At 39.8% G+C, this 24,429-nt stretch overlaps 3 protein-coding genes across 5 annotated transcripts; all 3 read right to left on the bottom strand.

Annotated features, from left to right (window-relative positions):
* Positions 1–2,290: 2,290 nt before the first annotated feature.
* On the bottom strand, positions 2,291–3,970 carry LOC137292002 (uncharacterized). The gene has a single exon (XM_067823556.1). The coding sequence runs from the start codon at positions 3,968–3,970 to the stop codon at positions 2,291–2,293; it is 1,680 nt and encodes a 559-aa protein (XP_067679657.1).
* Positions 3,971–9,014: 5,044 nt separating this feature from the next.
* LOC137291009 (uncharacterized) lies at positions 9,015–12,544 on the bottom strand. 2 transcript variants are annotated; one of them, XM_067822247.1, is made up of 3 exons: positions 12,226–12,544; positions 11,734–11,788; positions 9,015–11,502 (listed from the first exon to the last, which is right to left on the bottom strand). In XM_067822247.1, exons 2-3 carry the CDS (start codon positions 11,752–11,754, stop codon positions 10,477–10,479), a joined length of 1,047 nt encoding a protein of 348 aa, XP_067678348.1. In that variant the 5' UTR covers positions 11,755–11,788; positions 12,226–12,544; the 3' UTR covers positions 9,015–10,476. The 2 variants fall into 2 exon arrangements, with proteins under 2 accessions (XP_067678348.1, XP_067678347.1); XM_067822246.1 differs by having other exon boundaries at positions 11,734–12,229.
* Positions 12,545–15,496: 2,952 nt separating this feature from the next.
* LOC137291743 (TM2 domain-containing protein biscotti-like) lies at positions 15,497–24,378 on the bottom strand. 2 transcript variants are annotated; one of them, XR_010957276.1, is made up of 7 exons: positions 24,166–24,374; positions 23,527–23,606; positions 23,003–23,099; positions 21,397–21,488; positions 20,171–20,244; positions 18,663–18,932; positions 15,497–18,126 (listed from the first exon to the last, which is right to left on the bottom strand). XR_010957276.1 is itself a non-coding variant. In XM_067823241.1 (6 exons), exons 1-6 carry the CDS (start codon positions 24,279–24,281, stop codon positions 18,816–18,818), a joined length of 576 nt encoding a protein of 191 aa, XP_067679342.1. In that variant the 5' UTR covers positions 24,282–24,378; the 3' UTR covers positions 15,497–18,815. The 2 variants fall into 2 exon arrangements, 1 of the variants encoding a protein (XP_067679342.1); XM_067823241.1 differs by having other exon boundaries at positions 15,497–18,932; positions 24,166–24,378.
* Positions 24,379–24,429: the final 51 nt, after the last annotated feature.

The following is a 24,429-nucleotide window of genomic DNA, read 5'->3' as shown; positions in this document are numbered from 1 at the left end:
GCGGAGGGCGGCGTAAAACTAAACTCTTTCACTAACTCACCTATTGTTGATTACTCGCTGTCCTTACTGTCGCCATTGGTGCAGACATGGGAGTGAAAGGTCCAATGACGAACGACGAACGACGAACGACGAACGGTGCGACCATGCAGTTCCAAACCTAGGTTTGTTTGAACAGTGCCAGACAAGATCGATGCTTGCCAGTTTCGCATCCACTGACTCAATAAGAACAATCGTTACTACTTTGTTAGCAACTTGTCAATTTCAAATGATTTGTTAATGAAAAAGCAAACGGTTGAATATTGCATTTATTCTTTATACTATTACCTACTTGGGACTATTTACACATCGTGAGAAGTTATGTTCTGTGTATCAAGTGGGTTTTTCAACGTATATCAACACTTGAAATGGCAAATTAACGCCTCATTTCTTTAGGGCTGGCTGTCCCTAATGATCACACAGATCGATAATCGTTAAATAAATATCAATCGACTGTCGATGAACATTAATGAGCAGAGATTAATGACTATTAAATTAAAGCCAATGTTCACATCACTGGTGAGTGGTGACATGATTTTGCATGGATTAATAACAAAACAATATCCTGAAACATAACTTAGAAGCGGACCATTATTAAAGTCTTAATTTTGCATACTGTGTGAGCAAATTATAACTTTTTTCTTTCATGAAAGTCAGCGCACCATATGTAGAGGTTACTAAACGACCTTCCATGTAATACCATTTTTATTAAACGAGTTATAAATGATTTGGTATCAAACGAGCGAAACGGCATTTCACGGAAGAGAGTTTGGTATTCTGTTTATTATCCACTAACATAAATTGATAGAGACTACCTACCATGTGATTACACTCAGCTTTCCGCGAGTCACGTACGGTCTAATACCACTGTGACAGCGGTATTAGCACTGTGACGTCATAACTGTGAAGCGCTTTGAAGTCATACGTCTAGCAGTTTTATTTAAGAAATTTCTTTTCTAAGATGCCGTATTCAATAACTTCTAAGCCTAATTTCGATTAATCTATGGCATAAAACAAACGCCGGTGTCTGTGACCTAAATTAAGAATCCTCGCGCTGTTCTTTTGACGTGTCAGCCCCCTACGTTAAGACAAAGGTTACTAGAAAAACAAATGATGAACAGTTTGATGATGGTTTATGTTCGGGTTAAATATCTTCTCTAGATCATTTTAATTACATCCGTGATTCTCATAAACCATACAAGGCAATATGACCGCCTCATTTCTACTACCAACGAAAGTTTAGATCAGTACATTCAGAGGAAGCTCACAAGTCAAGCGACATTCCACGATTGCATTATGGGAATGTAAACATTGCCAACATTACCGTGTCCCTGTAAGATTTTGAGTCGAACTATGAGACATTTTGTCCGTCGGAAAACATAAACGTAATGTTTCCACAGTGATGTTGGCTGTGTGGTGCTACTGAAAACCAAGAAACGGGAAGCAGTTTACTGTGGGAGGCTGTACGCGGCGATGGCAACTGACATCCATCGTGACGTCGGTTACATTGTGACGTAATGAAAAAAAGTTCGATTACGAGGGGGCAGACTGGAATGGCGCAGCGACGTCAACACATTGTGACGTAATGCAAAAAGTGCACATTATCGTCTGATAAAGTATTGTCGGCGCCTTTGATCTTTCGCAGAAGCATCTTAGAAACTAGTGTAATATTGCCACAAAAATATTGCACTGTAGTATCTTCCATGGGCGAGCAATAGTATCAACAACAACATATCGATAATCGACAATTTCCCTACTGACGATATTTCCGATTATCGATAACACGAATTCGAACAGATCCCAATACACGAGGATAGGCTTTATGACAATAGTCAGTGAGTGAGTTTGGTTTTACTCCACTTTTTAAGCAATAGTTCAGCAATATCACGGCGCCGGACACAAGAATGGGTTTCACACATTGCACCCATGTCGAGAATCGAACCTTGCCCTTCGACGAAATGAGCGAGCGCTAACCACTAGGCTATCCCACCGCCCCGGTAATGATAAGAAGACACACCTGCAACTCGGCTTTCGGTTAATGAATTAAGGTAAATGTTTAAATTGTAAATGCTTGTTTCATCCTAGACATCCATAAGCCATTCTCTAACTACTTACAGCCAAACACAACTGCGTTAAATGTTGATGTAACGATGGAATTAATCGGGACTTCGGTGTAGAATTATAAACAAAACCAGTACTGTTAAACATAACCCAACAAAACATAAGCCGGTCTGTCGGATTAAGGATTACAAATCTACACATCATCGTCTTCAATTTTACATTTTCTACACAGTCTGTCAGGGATGAAAGACGTTACACACTTCAGTTCTCTTTTGAATCTTGGGTCAAAGAAGCCGTACAGGAAACAGTTAGAGACAGTGGTGATGTATACGAAGTTGTACAGCACGATGTACCCACCCTGGGACAAGAGTTCATAACCATAACACGGTGCCACTCGAAATATTATGTAGATGATGAAGAACGGCAGACACGACAGAATGTAGACAATAGTGATCAGGAAAAATATCAAGGTCATTCGTTTCCAGGGGAGTTTCTTATCAGTTGCACTGTGTTGACTGGGCATCAGGTCCTTGAGGTCCTGTGGCTGCGGATTTTGAGCGGAAATACACGCTTGTTCCAACACCACTGGGTCTTCTCCATTGACAGATTTTTCAAGTGATATAGTTTTACATATCGTGTCTTGTTCCGCCGTGAAGGATGATATGGAGTTTTCTAGGTGTAATTCGGCGTTTGTCTGGCGTTTCACTGTCGGGTCGGATGTCGGTTGATCTGAACACCTCCAATCAGAAGAGGACAGTTCTTTACCTTGTTGCGTTTCTACCTTCTGGTTGAATGTAATTCCTTTTGGGGCCATCTTATCCCAAACGCGTGGAATCCTTACATGCTTCGGATACACTTTGTTGAATCGTTTGTTTCTTCGCTTGATATTCATTTCTAGAAAGAAATGACGACGTGACGCAAGTGCCTTCTCCGAACATTCCGTTCCTGACACAGTGGCTACACCTGTTGAATACGCACTCGCTCTGGTTGGGTTGTGAAAAGAAGAGTTTGAATTGCTGCCACAATCACGAGTCTCTGATTGAGTTCCCGTATCAGACTGTACGACCTTCGGGCCGCCGGTTGAAGACGTGGGCAGTGCGGACAACAGTGAACCACCAACGTCCTCTTTGGCAACAACGTGCTTGTCGGTGGCTGAACTTTGAGGGCATTTTGTGAGCGTCGTATCTTGTGATCCCTCGCCTCCTTTGTTCACAGCCTTGCTGAGTCTTCTGACCTTGACACCAATCAGAATATAGACAACAATGAGAATCGGAAGAGGTAGAATAAATGGAAGGATGACAAAAATGAAATTCAACTCCTTTAGCCATATCTGGACAGTTCTGTCCACGAATTCAGCCGATACGAATGCCTCGGCTCTGTAGCACTGGTCGTTTGTATAGTTTGTGACAACCATGCGCACAATAGTAAATATTGTCATTATAGCAATAACACTGGTAACTAATACCTTGGCCACTTTAGGTTTCATCTGCACTTTGAGGGGTTGACATATCCGTCTGTATCTGTCAAAAGACATCAAAGGCAGAATAGACACTGAGCCTTGCAGGAAGTAAATTCGTACTATCTCCAACCTGGCTAGATTTGGATTGCTGAAGAGGCTGCCATATCGTAGAAGTGTGATTTTATAAGGAAGCATCACACATGATATCAAATCGAAAACAGCCAATGACAGAATGAACACCCTTGTCGTAGACTCCTTGAATTTTAGTCCATATATGTACAGAATGAATACATTTCCGACAACACCCACAGCAGAAAACAACGAAAACATTATCACCACTGGAATGTTTTTGACAAACTCCTCTTCTTCTGCCAAACATGAATAAGTTTTCACCTGTAAACAGTTTGAAGACATGTTGCAAGAGATATATATCTATCGCTTTGTTGCCAACATAACAGATGACTCCAGTATACCGTATGAACCTGATTCTGTAGAACATCTGGTTCTCAGGGGAATTTCACACACTCCTTCCACACTAGACCGCCAATAACAATGAAAACAGCCAATAACAACTGAGAACTGGCAAAATGAGGATGTGAGAGAATGCTCGTCTGTATCCGGAGTTATACCAAACACAATCCAAGTATTTCATATTGACACTGATACCTAGAGTAGGGGAGGATAAATATGTTCAGCGTGTTTTTAAAATGTCTGAATGAGGGCAACCGAAACAGCATGACGGCATTGCCGCCCTATGAGACTCAAGTTGTGGATTGTAAACATTGCTTATCAGCCCCTAGCTTTAATTATCATTTTTACAGACGCTGAGGTTTGTACTTGTCAATGTTACCCTGACAATCATAACTTGTACGAGCCTTGACAATCGTAACGACGTCAGAAGGCTTGGGTTATTGTTTTGACTCAGTCGATTATGCTTGTGTTTGGCCACTCGTCAGGTCCACTCGTCTTATTCCGCTATATGCACAGGCAGCAAATGAGAGGTGACGGTGCTTGTCACGGTAATCTGCGCAGTAAGTAGGTATAAGGCCGCTTTAAATAATATTTCAGTTATATGGCGGCATGTTATGTGTGTTTGTTGTTTACAGCCGCACTTAGCATTATTCCAACTATATGACGGCGGTCTGTAAATTATCTATTCTGGAGCAGACAATCCAGTGATAAACAACATGAGCACTGATCTGCGTAACTCAGTTATGATGACACGTGTCTGCACGGGTGTCACGGCGTGTCAGTTATGTAGAAGGAAAACCCGAAGTGGCTTGGCACTTTAGCGAAACCGGGAATCGTAACAAGAAACACAGAGTTTTGTTACGCTTGAAAAGCGCAACGGCCAGTTGGTGCCGCGATGATTTAAACCCAGGACCGCAACATTTGTCATTTCAGGAGCGAAATTTGTGGTTTGGCGCTCCCGGGCATAGTGAATGGTTCTGTGATATACAACTGTGGCGCTCCCGGGCACACTGAATGGTTCTCTGATATACAACTGTGGCGGTCCTGGTACCATTCACGTGTGATAAATTACATTATCGTACACATTCAAGTCACGTGTTGACTTAGTGAAAACAGAACTCAGACTATGCATATCAGTTATTATTCAAAACATATATATACATATTAATTATATTGCACCTGGTGATGACGATGTCGACAAAGTGATACTATATTAAAACATTGTTTGTAGTAAATAAACATTTACTCACTGGTGGAAATGTGTAATAATAATGATACTTCTGGGTCCTCCTTGGTTAGTCCGTGGTTAGCCCTTCCTTCTGCACACGCCTCCATTTACATTGAGTAAAGTGAAAAAACCCCCCACCTACCAACATCAGGGCCCACCTGCACAAATCAATCTTAGCGCTACGACTATCTTAAGCCTGTGTTGAAGAATGGTAGTTACGATCATTGTAGCGCTAAGATCGCTTCGTACAAGTCAGCCCTGTACTTCAGGGTAAGGAAGAACGAACGAGCAGACAACTCACAATCTACTTGTACAACACTAGGTGCGAAGTGGAAGCTCAGGTCTTGAGCGGTCTGGCGTAGAAAATCGAACATCGAGGTGTAAGTGAGCTTATTTCTGTCTGGTTAAAGTCCAAACACTATGGGGAACATTGTCTCATGGACATCAGCAACTATGGTATATATTTGGTCAAACAAACGTGTATCAGTGTAGGAGGTACCATCGCCATCGTGGGGTGCAGGTCAATGTGAGACAGCACAGCTCCAGTACGTCTTGTGTTACTGCTACGACAACGGTATCTGTGGCCATGAAAGAAAACATTGTGGTCACCTCTTACGTTCTCGACTACTGTTATTTGCACTTGCACATTAGCCATTCTGATGATATGAGTTTAAAATATAAAAAAAGAGTTTTTATGTGGTCGGTTACTTAGCAACACTAACTCAGTGTCAACTGATTTGTCTTTATATACATACTTGATTAACTACCAATATCATCTCAGTGCCAAACTGTCTTTTGTCTAAGAGACTTTCAACCAGTGCCAAACTGTCTTTTGTCTAAGAGACTTTCAACCAGTGCCAAACTGTCTTTTGTCTAAGAGACTTTCAACCAGTGCCAAACTGTCTTTTGTCTAAGAGACTTTCAACCAGTGCCAAACTGTCTTTTGTCTAAGAGACTTTCAACCAGTGCCAAACTGTCTTTTGTCTAAGAGACTTTCAACCAGTGCCAAACTGTCTTTTGTCTAAGAGACTTTCAACCAGTGCCAAACTGTCTTTTGTCTAAGAGACTTTCAACCAGTGCCAAACTGTCTTTTGTCTAAGAGACTTTCAACCAGTGCCAAACTGTCTTTTGTCTAAGAGACTTTCAACCAGTGCCAAACTGTCTTTTGTCTAAGAGACTTTCAACCAGTGCCAAACTGTCTTTTGTCTAAGAGACTTTCAACCAGTGCCAAACTGTCTTTTGTCTAAGAGACTTTCAACCAGTGCCAAACTGTCTTTTGTCTAAGAGACTTTCAACCAGTGCCAAACTGTCTTTTGTCTAAGAGACTTTCAACCAGTGCCAAACTGTCTTTTGTCTAAGAGACTTTCAACCAGTGCCAAACTGTCTTTTGTCTAAGAGACTTTCAACCAGTGCCAAACTGTCTTTTGTCTAAGAGACTTTCAACCAGTGCCAAACTGTCTTTTGTCTAAGAGACTTTCAACCAGTGCCAAACTGTCTTTTGTCTAAGAGACTTTCAACCAGTGCCAAACTGTCTTTTGTCTAAGAGACTTTCAACCAGTGCCAAACTGTCTTTTGTCTAAGAGACTTTCAACCAGTGCCAAACTGTCTTTTGTCTAAGAGACTTTCAACCAGTGCCAAACTGTCTTTTGTCTAAGAGACTTTCAACCAGTGCCAAACTGTCTTTTGTCTAAGAGACTTTCAACCAGTGCCAAACTGTCTTTTGTCTAAGAGACTTTCAACCAGTGCCAAACTGTCTTTTGTCTAAGAGACTTTCAACCAGTGCCAAACTGTCTTTTGTCTAAGAGACTTTCAACCAGTGCCAAACTGTCTTTTGTCTAAGAGACTTTCAACCAGTGCCAAACTGTCTTTTGTCTAAGAGACTTTCAACCAGTGCCAAACTGTCTTTTGTCTAAGAGACTTTCAACCAGTGTCAAACTGTCTTTTGTCTAAGAGACTTTCAACCAGTGTCAAACGGATTTGTCGGTTTCCTTCGGTTCTGTGAACAATACTAAAACTGTAACAACAGAGATAGCATGTCGCCATTAAGACTTAAGCATTGAGAGTTTTGTCAGATAACGGTAATCACTCAACTATACAATCCCCGTAATGCCACAGTAAACTACAGTAAAACCGTGGTGGCTGAGAGGGCTAGGCGGCTGACATTGTGTGTAGGCGATTAGGTGTCTGACTCTGAGGGTGCGGGTTCAAATCCCGGATGGTACTCAACCCAAAAAAGTACTAGAATTTGTACTTTACTAAGAAATCCCAAATATGACTTATGTTACAGTGAAATCAACTGTGGCGCTCGTGAGACTATACCGATTTGGAAATGTGGCGGTCCCGGGCTGAAAACCGCCGCAATAGGCTCTCAGTGACATAATCCACGTAGCACCTGATTCCATAGTATAGTTGAATTAACACGGTGACCCTTTAAAATGACAGGTATGTTTTTCTTCAAAGAAACTATTTATACAGATTGAGGCAAATAGTGAAACTGTAGGAAACTGACTAGGTTGTCAGTGTGTTGTTGTGTTTCCATCTTCCGCAAGCCCTGTATTTTCATTCCAAAGTGAAGCATTCATTACACCAGTGCTTTAAAGTGCGACCTTACATTCAAGTACTCTTGCAGATAATATCCATAGTCTACCCGTGACTACCCAGTGAGACTCGTGAAGGTCCCGGGGTAGAATAGGCCTTCAGCAACCAATGCTTGCCATAAAAGGCGACTATGCTTGTCGTAAGAGGCGAATAACGGGATCGGGTGGTCAGGCTCGCTGACTTTGTTGACACATGTCATCGGTTCCCAATTGCGCAGATCGATAGTCATGTTGTTGATCACTGGATTGTCTGGTCCAGACTCGATTATTTACAGACCGCCGCCATATAGCTGGAATATTGCTGAGTGCGGCGTAAAACTAAATTCACTCACTCACTACCAAGTGAACACACACCCAGTGTAATCCCGGAAGAACGCATTTTATACTTACGGAAAGAGTAAGTGTTTCAATTAAAATTAGCATATTAAATAAACATATTAAAAACAGAACATACCTTTTCTAAATAAATATATTCGTAAATATGTCATGCACACTTTAATATGCGTGGAATGATTTCCTCGTTTTAAAGGTCGTAATTCACAACGTGCACATACATGATAATGCACGTTAGACTACTTCCGTGTCTGCATGCATGTTAGCGGCATGGTACTCAGTCACGTCAGCTTTGAATGTGAAGAACATTCATGGGGTCTTTTGCTGTGGTCAAACACAATTTTGTGTAGCCGAAAATATACTTTTTACACCGTATCACGAGTCCATGATGCAAAACAACGTCATTAAAACATTACTTTGATTCAAAGAAGCCCTGTCCAGAACGTCATCGAACATCTGTTGGGACTGTCTTGGGACTCAGTAGTTAAAAATCTGAATCTATTGACGCATGCAGTCAGTGAGGAGAGGCTTCCGATGCTGAGGATTCGACACTGAGAGTAAGTGACGAGGTGACTGTTAGGTGCCATCTTATCATGATGTGATCGCCAGTGGTGGCGCACACTGTGGTAGTAACCGTCAGATAGACCGTGTGGGAGTCAGATAGAGTGAGTGAGTGAGTCAGATAGGCCGTGTGGGAGTCAGATAGACCGTGTGGGAATCAGATAGACCGTGTGGGAGTCAGATAGACCGTGTGGGAGTCAGATAGACGGCGGCGTCCTTTTGACCATGATTTCCGGTCTTGTTCATATTTTGTGTTAATATTTTTCAATTTTGTTTTAATCAGAGTATATTACCGTTACCATTTCATTACGGGGAATGTGTTTTTTTAAATAAAGCCAACACGCTAACACAACATCATAATAATAAGTAGAAAAGTGGATGGACCTTGAATAATGTTAATGTGCCAAGGTCACCAGCTAAGAGTTTGTGGGCGAATGTTTTAGGATAAAATACTGAGCAGACCAATGACTAAGTGATACTGAAGATACTGACTAAGTGATAACATTTACACCACACTTGGCATTTTCTGCTAGTACAAACTGCGCCTGTTCCCTAAAACAGTATGTGAAAATTCTTTTTGTCCTCCCGGCATCAACTTGCCTATAGTGGACACTATACTGGCGTGAATTTGTCAAAGACGAGAAAATTATAGAAATAATTACCCCAAAAACTGCCAACGACGGACATAATAATAATAATGATTTATCAAGTGTGAAATTAAACACACATCATTTATGATGAATCAAAGGGTAATGACAGATATCTAAAACACGGGATAGAAGTCACCATAGTTGCATTCGATTGCATTCTGGTCCTGAAGGTGCATTTTCCATTTACCTGTCAATCAAACCCGTGAAGATCCAGGTTTGAACTAGTCTTCAGCAACTCATGCCTGTCGTAAGAAACGGCTAACAGGATCGGGTGGTCAGGCTCGCATATCATTGTGTCCCAATCGCTTTTATCGATGCTTATGATGTCATTCATTTGATTGTCTGGTCCAGATTCGATTATTCAGGAAACAATCATATAGCTGGACAATTAAACAACTAACAAATCAGCCGTTATTTACTAGATTGCGTGGCCATCATGCCCCCGTTTCATAGTATAGATGTTTGGCTTCAAGTAACGTGCACTTGTTCATGCAAGTCCTGACGTTGTCAGATTCTCTGATTTGTGTCACAACAACCTTAACTTATCTGTACTTGACTCAGTTGATACAATGCCCTGCTTCATGTTTCCCTATGAAACTGTTCTAGCTGTCATAAGCTTGAATGGAATCATACCCGGTATATTGCACACTGAATGCAACATAGAAAGAGTCATGAAAAACTGTGGATAAACATATTCTTGTATAGGTTACATTTTTAAGAAATATGTGTACAACATGAATCGACATTGAAAAGGTTATGTGTTCATGGACTGTGGGCGTTCAAGCAAGACATAGCTCATTTTGATAATTATTTAACTCATACATTATCAACATATTGGCGTCAATATTTACACGATATAATATTATATTGCATAGTTCTATATAGCGATCAAACAACTTAGATGTCGTTCATACACACTTTGTCATCGTAGAATTCGCTCGTGAAAATATCCCGAATTGTGGCTTTGAACTTGATTTTCCTTCTGACACAAGGTTCTTGTCTCTCTTGCCCCATAAATACTATTGTCTGTGGTCATGGCTTAAATGTTCCGTACATTTGCAGAGTTTCATAAAAAGCATTTCACAAGCTGGTTCCCGCCAATTTCCATTTTCTACACAGTCTGTCAAGGATGGAAGACGTTACACACTTCAGTTCTCTTTTGAATCTTGGGTCAAAGAAGCCGTACAGGAAACAGTTAGAGACAGTGGTGATGTATACGAAGTTGTACAGCACGATGTACCCACCCTGGGACAAGAGTTCATAACCATAACACGGTGCCACTCGAAATATTATGTAGATGATGAAGAACGGCAGACACGACAGAATGTAGACAATAGTGATCAGGAAAAATATCAAGGTCATTCGTTTCCAGGGAAACCTCGTCTCAGACGACTTGTATTTACGGAACGTATGAGCGTTGGCCGCTTTCTCCTGATTTTCATTTTCCAGTGAGAGAATTCTTGATTCCTGTAGGTCTTCTCGTGATTCCTGTAGGTCTTCTCGATGGTCGGTGTTACTTTTGACGATGTCACCCTTTAACGAATTGCGGAAAGTGGATCTCGGAGCTCTGGAACATTGGCGTACAGAGTAATCGATTGTCGGTTGATCTGAATGTATACTCGTAGATGCCTGCCTTTCCTCGTTACCTGAGAGGGATCTAACGTTTCGACTGAATGTGTTTGGATGCGATGTTGATAGACTTTTTCGAAGTGAGAGTCTTATATTCTTTGGGTGTACATGTTGTAATCTTGATTTCTTTTGATGAACATCAGACCGCTGACATCCAGTTCCTGTGTGCTCTGTGCTATTTGTTCCAGACTCTATGGCGTCTTTAACGGTTGATGTGTTTGTACAATGCAAGGTCGCGGTAGAATGTCGATCTCCTGTTAGCACTTCTGTAGGTCCTTCTGTTTTGGGAGACGAAGTCGTATGCCGTAAAGACGCCTCCTCTAAATTATCATGTGCAGATTCAAGGGCGTCAGTTTTAGTATTGATGATTTCTTTATCTGATTTTGGATTCGCTAAACATCTTGGATCAGACTTATTGATCGCTCGTTCCTGTTTGTCTTCGATGCCTCTGCCAGTGGGCCTGCCTAGCTTTCTGACCTTGACACCAATCAGAATATAGACAACAATGAGTATCGGAAGAGGTAGAATAAATGGGAGGATGACAAAAATGAAATTCAACTCTTTTAGCCATACCTGAACAGTCCTGTTTACGAATTCAGATGATATGAACGCCTCGGCTCTGTAACACTGATTATTGGTATAGCTTGTGACAACCATGCGCACAATAGTAAATATTGTCATTATAGCAATAACACTGGTAACTAATACCTTGGCCACTTTAGGTTTCATCTGCACTTTGAGGGGTTGACATATCCGTCTGTATCTGTCAAAAGACATCAAAGGCAGAATAGACACTGAGCCTTGCAGGAAGTAAATTCGTACTATCTCCAACCTGGCTAGATTTGGGTTGCTGAAGAGGCTGCCATATCGCAGAAGTGTGATTTTATAGGGAAGCATCACACATGATATCAAATCGAAAACAGCCAATGACAGAATGAACACCCTTGTCGTAGACTCCTTGAATTTTAGTCCATATATGTACAGAATGAATACATTTCCGACAACTCCCACTGCGGAAAACAACGTAAACATTATCACCACTGGAATGTTTTTGACAAACTCCTCTTGTTCGTCCGAACATGAATCATTTTGCCTTTGTACACAATCTGAAGCCATGCCGGTAAAAAAACAAAACAAAAAAACAAAAAATAAAACGAAACCCAAAAACACTGCTCCTCGTGTGTCCTCCGCTGTACTCACCTTTCCCGTTCTACCTTCGTGTGAAGTGCATTCTGCTACATAGTATACCAGACCGTCAATCAAAACGATAACAGCCATTCAACGAAGACATAGGGGACAACGATCGTTAAACTGAAAAAATGTTGATCCCATATACTCAAGTATACTCAACCATATACTCAACCAAAATTTGATAACAGCTCTGGTCACGCATTGGTCAATACATATTCCGAAACGTTGATAGCTTCACATTTTGAAGGAGGAAGGCAGATACTGTTGTCATTTCCTATCGACTTTCAAAATGTCCTACTTTGTTTGTCGACAAGGGCATCGTTATTATCAGTTGTCCTGCCAGGTCAGAACTATGGAATCCGCGAAGGAACATCATCGCGATGTCGCACTGTCCCACTTTGGTTAACTTTGCCACTTTTGGCTTGCTCACTTGTGAGGGCGACAACGCGATAATGTTCCCTCTAGGATTCCATACAGAACAGATCCCAGGATCATGAATGCGGAATGTCAATAAAGGTTTAATCACGAGGGCAGTCTGTGTGGTATAAAATGACGTACATATGGTTACCTCAGCTGCAGGAGTACTGACAGCTGCTCTTCCTGATTCACCTGTGATGGGTGACAATCAGAACACTGAGGTCCTGTTTGAGGAAGATACGGGTAGCCAAGACCGCTGCCCGTGCAGAGTTTCCTCCCTTATATGTACCTTACACTTCTGTACATGTTATCGAATTCCATATCTTCATTGTTATATTTGTACATGCGTTCATTAACCTTCCGACCCGTGAAGATCCGGGTTAGAATTGATCTTCAGTAACCCATGCTTGTCGAAAGAGGCGACTAACGGGATCGGGTGGTCAGACACGCTTACAAGGGTCACACATGCCATCTGTTCCCAATTTCGTAGATTGTAGATTCATGGTGTCTGGTTTATATCCCATTATTTGCAGGAAACAGTCATACAGCTGGACAATTCCTGAGTTCGGCGTTGAACAACAAACTATATTCCAGTTACTTGAACGTGTGTTGTACATGCCCCCGTTGCACGGCAACAGTTCTGGTGTATGACTTAAAGCAACGGGCACTTTTCAAGCAAATACTGTCGGCCTCAGGTATTTAGTTTAAACATATTTTATTCACAATGTGAAAAGGGTTGGGGACAAGTTCTTTCAACTTATAAAATACCTCTCCAAAGAAATTCACAATCACTTATTACATCACAAGAAAGTATTAGAAACAGGGAAAGACTGAAGGATAACAGAGGGAAATGTTATAATACAAAGGGTGTATAGAGAGAAGACTACTGGAATCGTTTAGATTTGCTGGATTGTCTGGTCCAGGTTCGATTATGTACAGACCGCCTCTATATCGCTGGAATATTGCTGAATGCGGCGTAAAACACCAAACAGCAACGTTCACCTACAGTGTGTATTCGATTCCCACTGGCGACATGTTTTTCACGAAACCATAGTATCAATGTAATGACAGCCTTATTTCCATTGTTGCAAAGTGGGTTTTAACAATCAGACCGGTTGGTTAATGCACGATCAAGGACAAACAGCAGTGGCTGACTGCTAGATAGAGTATATTCATAACGATATACGATAGAGTATATTCATGAACGAGAATGTCTTCCAAAGACATGGTTTATGCTTCAGACTTAGGACCTGTTCAAGGGAATGGACCAGCGACAGGGATACCTTTCATATATTAGAACCTGCAAATTGAAGATAAGATACACACAACACCTCTTTCAGTTAACTTTGAGCTAATAACTTTCAGCTTCGAGAAACTGGAGCTGTACACTTCCGGTTACAGGAACGCCTTTCAGATGTGTGCACGTACCATCATCAAGTCTGTGAAGGTCTTCTAGTGATAGATTTTCTTGGCTTCTTAATTGGAGCTGTGAATCTATGTAAACCGATCTACAATTTACTTCAAATCTGATACACTGAAGGTACTCGTGACCCAGTCGTAGTTACCTCCCTTTGGCATCGAATTCTTGACTTGCATTTCTATTGTTTTGTTTGCTTGTTGTTTAACGCCACGCACACCAATATTCTGCTATATGGCGGCGTTCAGTAAATAATCGAGTCTGGATCAGACAATCAAGTGATCAACAGCTTGAGCCTCCACCTACGCAAATGGGGTATGATTCAGGAAGCCCGGCCACCTTTTACCACAAGGATGGGTTGCTAAGGGGGCAGACTTTAACCCGGATCTTCAAAGGTCTTATCAGTTGTTAAGTGAGACGGTCACTTACAGTTTCATCATAGGGGCGGATACAGCCTTTTCAGAAAGTTGAGAAAGTTCACACGGATTACATCCACGATGAGCACATTATCTGATAGGATTATTGTACAGACCAGCAAATGATTAATGACAAATCAATGGATCTATCTTCAGTAATCCATACTTGTCATAAAGGCAACTAACATAATTGAGTGATCAACCTGTTTGGCCAGGTGATCACACTTCCTGATATTATCCTAAGTGCTTATAGTGGTGCTCATGACATCACTCACTTGATTGTCTGGCCCAAACTTTACTGATTCTCATCAAATAGCTGACTGTTTCATTCAACAAATACACAAACTGTATCCATGAAATTTTCAATAATCAGACTTCAACTTAATATCCATCTCAACCATAAACAGGTAAATGAACCATGTTCATGGAATATGTGAACATTTTCTCATGGAATTCAACATATGGTTGACTTACAAGGGCCCATGTTGAATTAGGTGTTCAGTAACCCATGCTTGAGGTAAGAGGCGATTAACAGCATTGGGATGGTCAGGTTTGTTGACTTGGTTGACACATGCCATTGTATACCAAGCATGAAGATAGATGCTCATTCTGTTGATCACAGGATTGTCTGGTCCAGACTTGATTATTCACAGACTGCAGGATATAGCCGGAATATTGCTAAGTGTTGATTTAAACAACAAACCCACCATCTATGTAAGCTCTGACCCCTTGATACCAAGAGATCAAACTGACAGTTAAGTATGTGATCAATCCCTTCATAATATAGTTGTCATATTTACCATGACACATCCGGGTTTCTCTGAACATATACCTTGTAAGTTAGGGTGAGTGGGTGAGTGAGTTTAGGTTTACACCGTACTCAGCAATATTCCAGCTATATGGATGAGGTCTGTAAATAATCGAGCCTGGACAAGACAATCCTCACGGAAATGGTGATCAACAGCATGAGCATTGGTCTGCGCAACTGGGGACAGATGACATGTGTCAGTTTTTAAGTTAAGAACAACAGTTGAGAGATACAAACACTTTATTTACACAGGTGAACATGATGATGCAGTGTATGATATATCACAATGAACAAATGAACTCAGACGGACAATGGGTATTTACATTTACTGAAGGATGGTTACACATGCCAGTGCTCCACACAGACTTCTAGAAACAAAACACAACACCCAGGTCTTTCTTATTAATAAACGTAAATCCATATCTGGAAATATAATATGTTCCTCATCTCCTTTTGAACAAGGAGGACAATTTATGGATATTCCATATCTTTATTCTGTACAGGCGACATGCTGACATAGATTCTAATGCTGTTGTCAAGAATGTATGTCACAATGATGCCCATACAAAATAAAGACTTTGAATATCCATAAAACTGTCCTCGTTCTTCCTCAACTTGTAATTACCTGCTGCAATGTAACTAGTTGTGGATTTGGGATGTTTAATTGCCTAGTGATATAAAAATATATACACAGAGAATCTCTCCATTTTTAGAAAGTGAAGAAATCAACACCTGAAAACCTATTGTAGACTTTCATGAGGGATATATTTTATCTCATTTTGTTTCAGGGTGGGTGTGACGATATTTCCACTGTCTTTGTTGCTAATGGTTGGATAACAATACTTGCATGGCCTATCAGCTTCTACACATTTACTAAAGATTGACTTTGTGATCATTTCAGCAGATGCCTAAGAAAATGCAAGATTTAGCAAACATCAAAGAGACAAAACCTGTGCATGATTTTCATGTACATTTCACAGTCGTCTTACATGATTGAAGTTTCAAATTTACACTGATTTAGTTTTATCATCTCAATTCAACAATATAAACTGATTTCAATATCCATTTACAAAGTCATCTGAAGAATACATTTATAGAAATAATAGCACTTTAAATCAGACACACCTAAACCACAAAACAATGAAACATAAAGATGATGAATGAAGGGACCATTGAACCAGGGAAGATACCAGGTGTATTTACACAGTTCAGACTGAATAACCTCTCAAGTCCAACATATACACATTTCATTTTACATTTATAGGTGTTGCCGAGATTTTTAAGAAGTAAAGTTTCCTACTTGATAATCAGAGCGACTTCAAGTAACAGATTCCCCAAGTTAAGGCTTTTATACTGTCTGCATCAAATGATTGAGGGTGTTTGTCACTCAGTGTTAATTATTATTACTGGTGTGACAATGAGTAATAGTGAGTTTAGTTTGACGCTGTTTTCAGCAATATTCCAGCAATATCACGGCGGTACACTCCAGAAATGGGCTTCACACAATGTATCCATGTGGGGATTCGAACCCATGTCTTCAGCTTGATGAGTGAATGCCTAATCTACAAGACAACTACACTGCCCTGACAATGAATAGGTCCACAGGTAACTGACCCAGTATCATGCAAACCAAGCATTAATTGACAGGGAATTGTCGATGTGCAATGAGACACTCTCAGCTAGGGGGCAGCTGAGAGACAGTAACACTACCTTGTCACTAGCGATATGGCTATGTTTTATGTATTTCCTGTCACAAGTGTTGAAAAGTTTGAAAAAGAGCTGACCTATAACAAGAACCTAGGCTCTATTGCAGCCTAATTTAAAAAATAAACTGACCTTAGAGAAGAGCATAATTTCTATCAGGTGAAAAGCTCTGTAACAAGTCTGATCTCTATAGATCTTACCTCTATAAGGAGCTAGATCTGTATAGAGAGCTGACTTCAAAGGAGACTGGTCATTTATAAACCGCCAACCTCTATGAAGAGCTGAAAGTGTTTGATCTCTAAAAAAGGTCAGCCCTCTGTACAAATTCCGGCCACATTCCATTGACCAACCTGATACCTTTATGCCACTCACCTCTTTATGAAAGGACTGATCTTTATATGAATAACCCGACCAGGAGCAGCAACTGGTTTCAGTAAGAAGTTTAATCTGTATAGAGAACCTGGGTCTAGACTTTTTAACCTCTCTTAGTGCTAAGATAGGCCATTGTTAATGTATGGCGCTTACAACTCTCTAACCTCTAAGAGAGCTTCGAGGCCCTTGGCCTATATTTTCGAAGCCCTCTTAGCGCTAAGATAGTCATAACTCATTGTTAGCACTAAGACAGCTTTGAAAATATAGGCCCTGATCTCTATAACAGGATGACAGATGCCCATAAAGAGACAGGCATTAGAGAGAGACATGTTTCAGTGTAAGGAGAGCTTGAGTCATAAGGTCCTAGGCTCCTTGGCTCACTTTCTCATAGTGATATTAGCACCACGATGCTCACACACACTTACATAGGCTTAACACGGTCACTAAGACCATTTTCTGGAAGTGAGCCCTGGTTATTTACATCCAATGATGTCTCTTCATTACAAAAAATAACATCTTTATCATATGTCAAAACTTACCTTTCTATCCTCCCTATCTATCTTTTTAATCCCAGATACAAAACAATTAATAGTTGAGTTTATAATAAGTGTGCACATGAATATAAGGGTAACGCTATTTTTCAGGCATTATCATTTGCAGAAGCCCAAGGTCTTTCATTAACTCCCCAATGAAGGAAGGCAGATGAAAAGACTGAGGGCTTCTCAAAAATTCTCAAAATGATTAAGCCCTGAGAAATAGCGCTACCTTTATTACAGCTAAAATGGATAGAAGTTTTCATAGAATAAGAATAAAAACAATGGCACCGGTTTTTAAGCATTTACTGTAACAATAAATGACAGAGGTCACTGACACACTTTCTACAACCATGGACATGTCACAGAACAGCACAGACGACATCACTATTTAGAGTGATGACATTTGACCTTGACCTTTGCCCATACTACCAGCCGCCACTGTTTTCAGTGCTCAACAACGCAAGACTTCCAGTCAATATTTTCAATGCTGTATGTTGTAATTTATGGTACGGCTGTTATGGTTGGCACCTGCAAGAAAGTGCATAATGGCACAGGTACATGTGACGAATTTGAATGAGAAGTATCATCAATAATGAACCCAAGTTCAAATGAGCCATAAGTGATTGAAAATCAACAGCTGAGCTTATGATGTCACCTTAACAATGGGCTTGATAATGGCCCATCGTCAGGCATTATGTGGGCATTATCAAGTTACAGTGGCCCGCTCATTTCTGATAACGTGTTGGTGCTTTAATGATAATTCTATCCATTTTAGCTATAATATGGGTTGAAGCCTATGGTAAAGAGAAACTGATAAATTGGCTCTTCATTCTGGAAGTAATTGAGCAGATTTTAACATTTCTTCATCCTGAAGACCCTAGTTCAATCATGAAGCACGGGGGATGTGTCAGCAGTGTTTAGGAGGACTATCATAAACCTCCATCTATCTGTACCCGGAGCCGGGTTTCATTGTCCATCATAACCCGCGTCGATGCTGCACCATAGTAGTCTATCACATACTCTGACCCATCCGAGGGCTTCACCACCTGTACACACAGACATCGATGTGGTCACTATTAATCCTGGTAAATAGGACATGTTCAAATACACTTTTGCAACACAAATGGATTCACATTAAATGATTAGGCCAGATCAATTTTATTTCTTGTTTTACAGAGTTTTGTCCTCTGAAAATCTAAGGCAGACTGGAAAAAAAGTAGAAATAGAATTTCCAATCAAAGTAATATTCCATTCTAAATGCTCAAAGTATTTTACTTTTGGCAATTTATGAATTTATGAAGTGAATATGGGTGAAAAAAACAACCTATAAAGTATTTTCTTGTGAGTTTACATTTTCAACCTATAAAAACGTAAGGATTTTATTTTTCAGCGGGGATAATTAATTTTATTCTTAATCTTGAAAACAATATGGCAGGAGGATCCGTAAAACAAGAAATAAAACTGGTCTGGCCTTATGGTGTTTTTAACTTATATATTAGCATTAGAATACACAACAAATATGTCCACTCTCATGAAAAAAATAAGACAATACTTAACACACAAAATATCGATATAGTTGTAAATGTGATTGTTGGGTGATTGAGTGAGTGAAAGTAAGTGAGTGAGTGAGTGAGTGAGTGAGTGAGTGAGTTTGTTTAGTTTTACGTAGTAGTCAGCAATGTTTCAGCTATATGGCCGCTCTCTGTAAATAATCGAGTCTGGACTAGACAATCCAGTGATCAACAGCATGGGATACAATCACATGAGTCACCGAAGTCAGCTGGTGAGCTGCTACTGTCTGGTGTCTTTACCATGTTAACACTTTGCTCGATGTCGGTACAATTTGGTAGTTCCTATTATTGTTTGGTTCACAAACAGCTGTTTAGAGAAGAGCTGTTGAAGATGTTGCAAAGACAAGGCTCACAACAGTCAGAATTAAAAAGAGATGACAGCTACGTACAAACATTAATTACAAACATTTCCCAAATTGTATATTTATATTATTGTATCATATCTCACGTTATACCCTTTCTCTTCTTGTGGAAACGAGTGAGAGAGAGAGAGAGATATGCTGCATTTAGCAAAATTCCAGCAATGTCACAAATGGGGACATATTGAACATCACAAGCAAACGCTTTAACCATTTGGCTACCCTGCCCCCTGTAGTGGACTGACACTGAACAAACTTTTCTATTTCTCCTAACATCCTTAACATGCTGTAGCAACGTAGTCATCAAGGAAAACTTTATTTTCCTCTGCAGATCTCCTCATTCTGTGGACTTACCTGTGTTGCTATGAGTAGGATGTCAATCAACTGACCCAGGAACATGAACCCCAGGGTGGCAAACTTCACTAAACCTGGAATGCATCAACAAGTATCAACAGAATGTTTATATTCCAGTTTCCGATCATGTAGTGTCTACATGTTCTGAAAGGTATTGATGGATACTACAGGCTAAAATTTCAATTATAAGAGAGCAGAAAGTGTATCCAATGAGTTGTTATCTTACTCAACTGTCAGTCACATCAAACATATATTGTTTCCCAAACTGGTTTCAGTCAGTAAGGTTAGGTTAGACCAGTTAGGTTTTAATATTTACGACAATTTTAAAATATAGCAAACTGTACACGGGATATGAAATTAGGCATTTTGTGTTAAATATATTGTACATTTGGAAATAATAAACTGTGTAAGTATTTTACACATTCGTTTGTATACAGCATACTTTCACTTTTTTTCTTAAGGGAGGGTGGAGGTTGGATAGGGGTGATTTGAAAACTTTTTCAGGAGGCTTGTTCATAAAACAGATAAAGAAATCATCTACCAAAGGCAAACACCAGTGTTAAACATTAATTGTTGAGTAAAGCTTGTGTCCTGCATTCACCCTCTAAATTCATGTTGGTTGTATTCAACCTTGGATTACTTGAATAATTTTCTCAGGACCCTTTAACTTTTGATACATCAATATTTGATAATACTTTAACCATTGCTAACCACAGTACCTGATGCATGTGGACATAAAAACCTGGTTGCACCAGACAAAAGAAGGTTGCACACCAGTAAAGTTAAGAAATTGACATGATAGGCATAGAAACAGTCTAAATTAAAAGAAATTGACCAGTTCGAACCATAATCTTCACGGGTCTAATGTGTAATGACCTGTACTGACTCTTCAGTCCAAACACTATAACACATAGAGAAATTACATAAAAGCTTGTTACCCTTTTCAGAAGTATTCAATAAGATTGATTTATACTTTACAGATGGCATCTATTAAGGTCATAAGCATCTTGTTAAGGTGTACTTTCAAATGTAAACATGATAACCTTATAGAAAATATGATAACTTGACCTTAATGAATCGCTGTGAATGGCTTATAAAAAATCAGTCTCAGAAACAATGAAACACACGTTTACCTATATAACCAAGCACAGTTCTTATTCTGAACAAAACCACCACTTCCCCAAGTGTTCCAACATGAAATGGGCCTAAGTCTTGATTCTGCTTACCTATAGCAGGGTAGCCCAAGTAAAACCTGTCAATGCCAAACATTCCTAGGAATATGGACAATAGAAGGGCAGTCTCAAACTTGTGTCCATTTCTGAAATGCAAAGGTTTTGAAGTCAGCATTTTATCATTTGTGATGTTTGACTTTACTTATCAAATGTCATTGTGATGGCAATCATGGCAGTGGTGCTGGGATCATTATGAATATATGTATATACTACCTAAAAGAAGTCAAAAAGACTTTTTCAGGGAAAGATTAACCATAGCAATAGTAGAACATATGAACCTGTTTTAGATAGTGTGCAGGTCCACAATAAGGTCAAATAATGATCCATAATTTGACAAAAGCCTTTAGCTGAGGCTCTACCTCTGACCATGCTTGTATATCTTGAATATTTTGATTCCTTTGAGAATACAATGTGTATTTACAATAGGTTTGTTTCTTTATCGTCAGGTGGTGGGGTATCCTAGTGGTTCAAGTGTTCACTCTTTAAGCTGAAGGCATGACATTGATTCCCCACGTGGGTACAATGTGTGAAATCTATTTCTGATGTACCCTACCATGATATTGCTAAAACACTGCTAAAGGTGGTATAAATCCCAACTCACTCACTCACTTTAACAATGTACTCAGCAATATTTTAACTACTTGACAGCAGTTTGTAAATAACAGAGCCAGTGCCTGGGCTGATGATTTAGAGCTGGATACCATGACATGTCTCAACTATTCAGTCTAGAAGTCACCACTTATGACAAGCATGACCTATTCCAATCTGGAACTTCCATACAATATGTTCAGGCTGATGATAACAATGCTGAACTGTAAATCTGAGAGACTGCTTTGAGATTTTTTATATCATTAATATATACCATTACAACATGATTTAGTGTGGATGGTGAGAGTCAGTGTTCATTTTAGGCTGTGCCTTTGTGTCATTTGTGCACTGATATTTAACATGACACATTGTACAGGTTCGGTCAGGACTTTCAACCTGTGTTTACAATGAAACTTGCTAATTCGTGTAATATGAAAACCAAATAGTTTTTTCGTGTTCACCTCACCTGGATTGAAACAGGAAGTGAACTCATACTGAAAACTAGTAGATTATGCCTGAAAAGCCACACCAAAATTGACATGACCCACTTTATTTTTTAAATGACTCACATAACAAGGGGCTGGGGTGCCATGGGTTCACTTCTTAGAGTGAGTGAGTGAGTGAGTGAGTGAGTTTGGTTTAACGTCCCTTTTTAGCAATATTCCAGCAATATCACAGCAGGGGACACCAGAAAATGGGCTTTACACATTGTGCCTACGTGGGGAATCGAACCCGGGTCTTCAGCGTGACGAGCGAACGCTTAGCCATTAGGCAACCCCACTGCCCCTTCACTTCTTACAAATGAGAGAAAACACACTGGAGAGTGAGTGTGGTTTTACATTGCATTAAGCAATATCATGATGGGGTACACCAGAAATGGGCTTCACATATTATTTCCACAGGAGAAATGAAACTGTATATCTTCTGAGTAGCATGTGACCACTCAAACCATACTCCATCTTTCCACTCACAATGAAGCAAGAAATTAATTATGAACCTTTAGATAACTTACGTCCATTTGCATGGAACATTCTTTTTGAACCCTGTTTGGCTGTCACACAGTCTGCCATCATAAGTACAAGTGATGTTTGCAGCTAGCCGACAGGTCACTGAAAAGGAGACGATTATGGAGTGAATGCTCCTGTTTACAAGTTTGCACTGAATCGAAGTGTAAGAACAGTTTCTAAAATCTTGATTGTTTCATAATAGTTCTTGTAAGGATAAATCAACATCCACCATGATACCTTCCACTGCATCTTACAAAAATACTGATAACACAATCAAATGTTCAGATGTAAGGTATACGGTTGTGTATATGTTAAAGTAAACATGTCAAATACAACTAAATAATCCTGAATTAAAGTAAATGAAGTAAGGTATAGATATACAAAGTATTATTACAATAAACTAATTTCTTGTAACCATGGTAACAGGGAAAGTGATAAATATGAAGATGGATGTAGAAGCAAATGCCTAAAGAAATCTAAATACTGTATGAGAGTTGAGACTACATGGTGCTTGACTTCAAGAACCAACCTTGCACTGTCCTGCTATCTGGGTTACATCCCTTTGCTTGCTGGGTTTCAGCATCTATCTCTGGGTCGTCACACAGGTACCTTCACATGTTAAGTTAAATAATTCATCTGCCATGAACACAAACAAAACCATCCCCTGACCTTGTATTCTAATAGAACCATTTTTCAGTTCAGTTAATGTTCAAAACTAATATTTAGAGATAACAAAGAGTCTGCTCACAGTCTTTAGCTATTTAACTGATTTAATCCCATACCTATGGGATGATAAGTGCCTGGTAATGCTCTTGATGAAGGGAGTCAAAGCTTCCTCCACTAACCCATCTTACTGGGGCTCCTCTTCAATTTAATTGTTTCTCTTAAGAGTTATTCAACTCTTTCAAGGATTTATGGAGTATAATCGACGATTTTGCATTCAACTTGTCATTTTCTTGGTAAATTATTGGGCCTGAACTGCAATTGTAGTATCTTACCAGCATACAAAAATCAGTATCAGTCCCCTAGCAATGAATTATGAATGATCCCTAAGATCATTCCATGCTAAGCCAGATCTCTGTAAACTGCATCCCTGCTGTTCTTTTGTTAACTGATTTGAAGATTATTTCTGCGTATCACAGAAGCACTTATTATCATAAAAGGATACTGTCCCAACAGTAGGTTTTCACAGGGCGATTCTCCTGTTTTCGTCTCACTTGATGTATCTTTTAAACAACATAACAACACTAGTGCTACTGAGAGAATAGTTTGGTGTCGGTACATGTGGAACCGAGTGTGTGCTGTTGACTTTACACAAAGTGTCAAGAAATTTTCATTTGTGAAAGGTAAACATTGAGAAGCCAAACAACACCGCCGGATGTTAAGCCGTTAGCAATGTAGTTCTTATCAAAGAGACAATCCCAGGAATATT

The sequence above is a fragment of the Haliotis asinina genome, chromosome 7 (genome assembly GCF_037392515.1).
Source record: "Haliotis asinina isolate JCU_RB_2024 chromosome 7, JCU_Hal_asi_v2, whole genome shotgun sequence".
Lineage (NCBI taxonomy): Eukaryota > Metazoa > Mollusca > Gastropoda > Lepetellida > Haliotidae > Haliotis > Haliotis asinina.
Note: the sequence above shows the minus strand (reverse complement) of the source record. Positions and strands in the feature narration are given on the sequence as shown.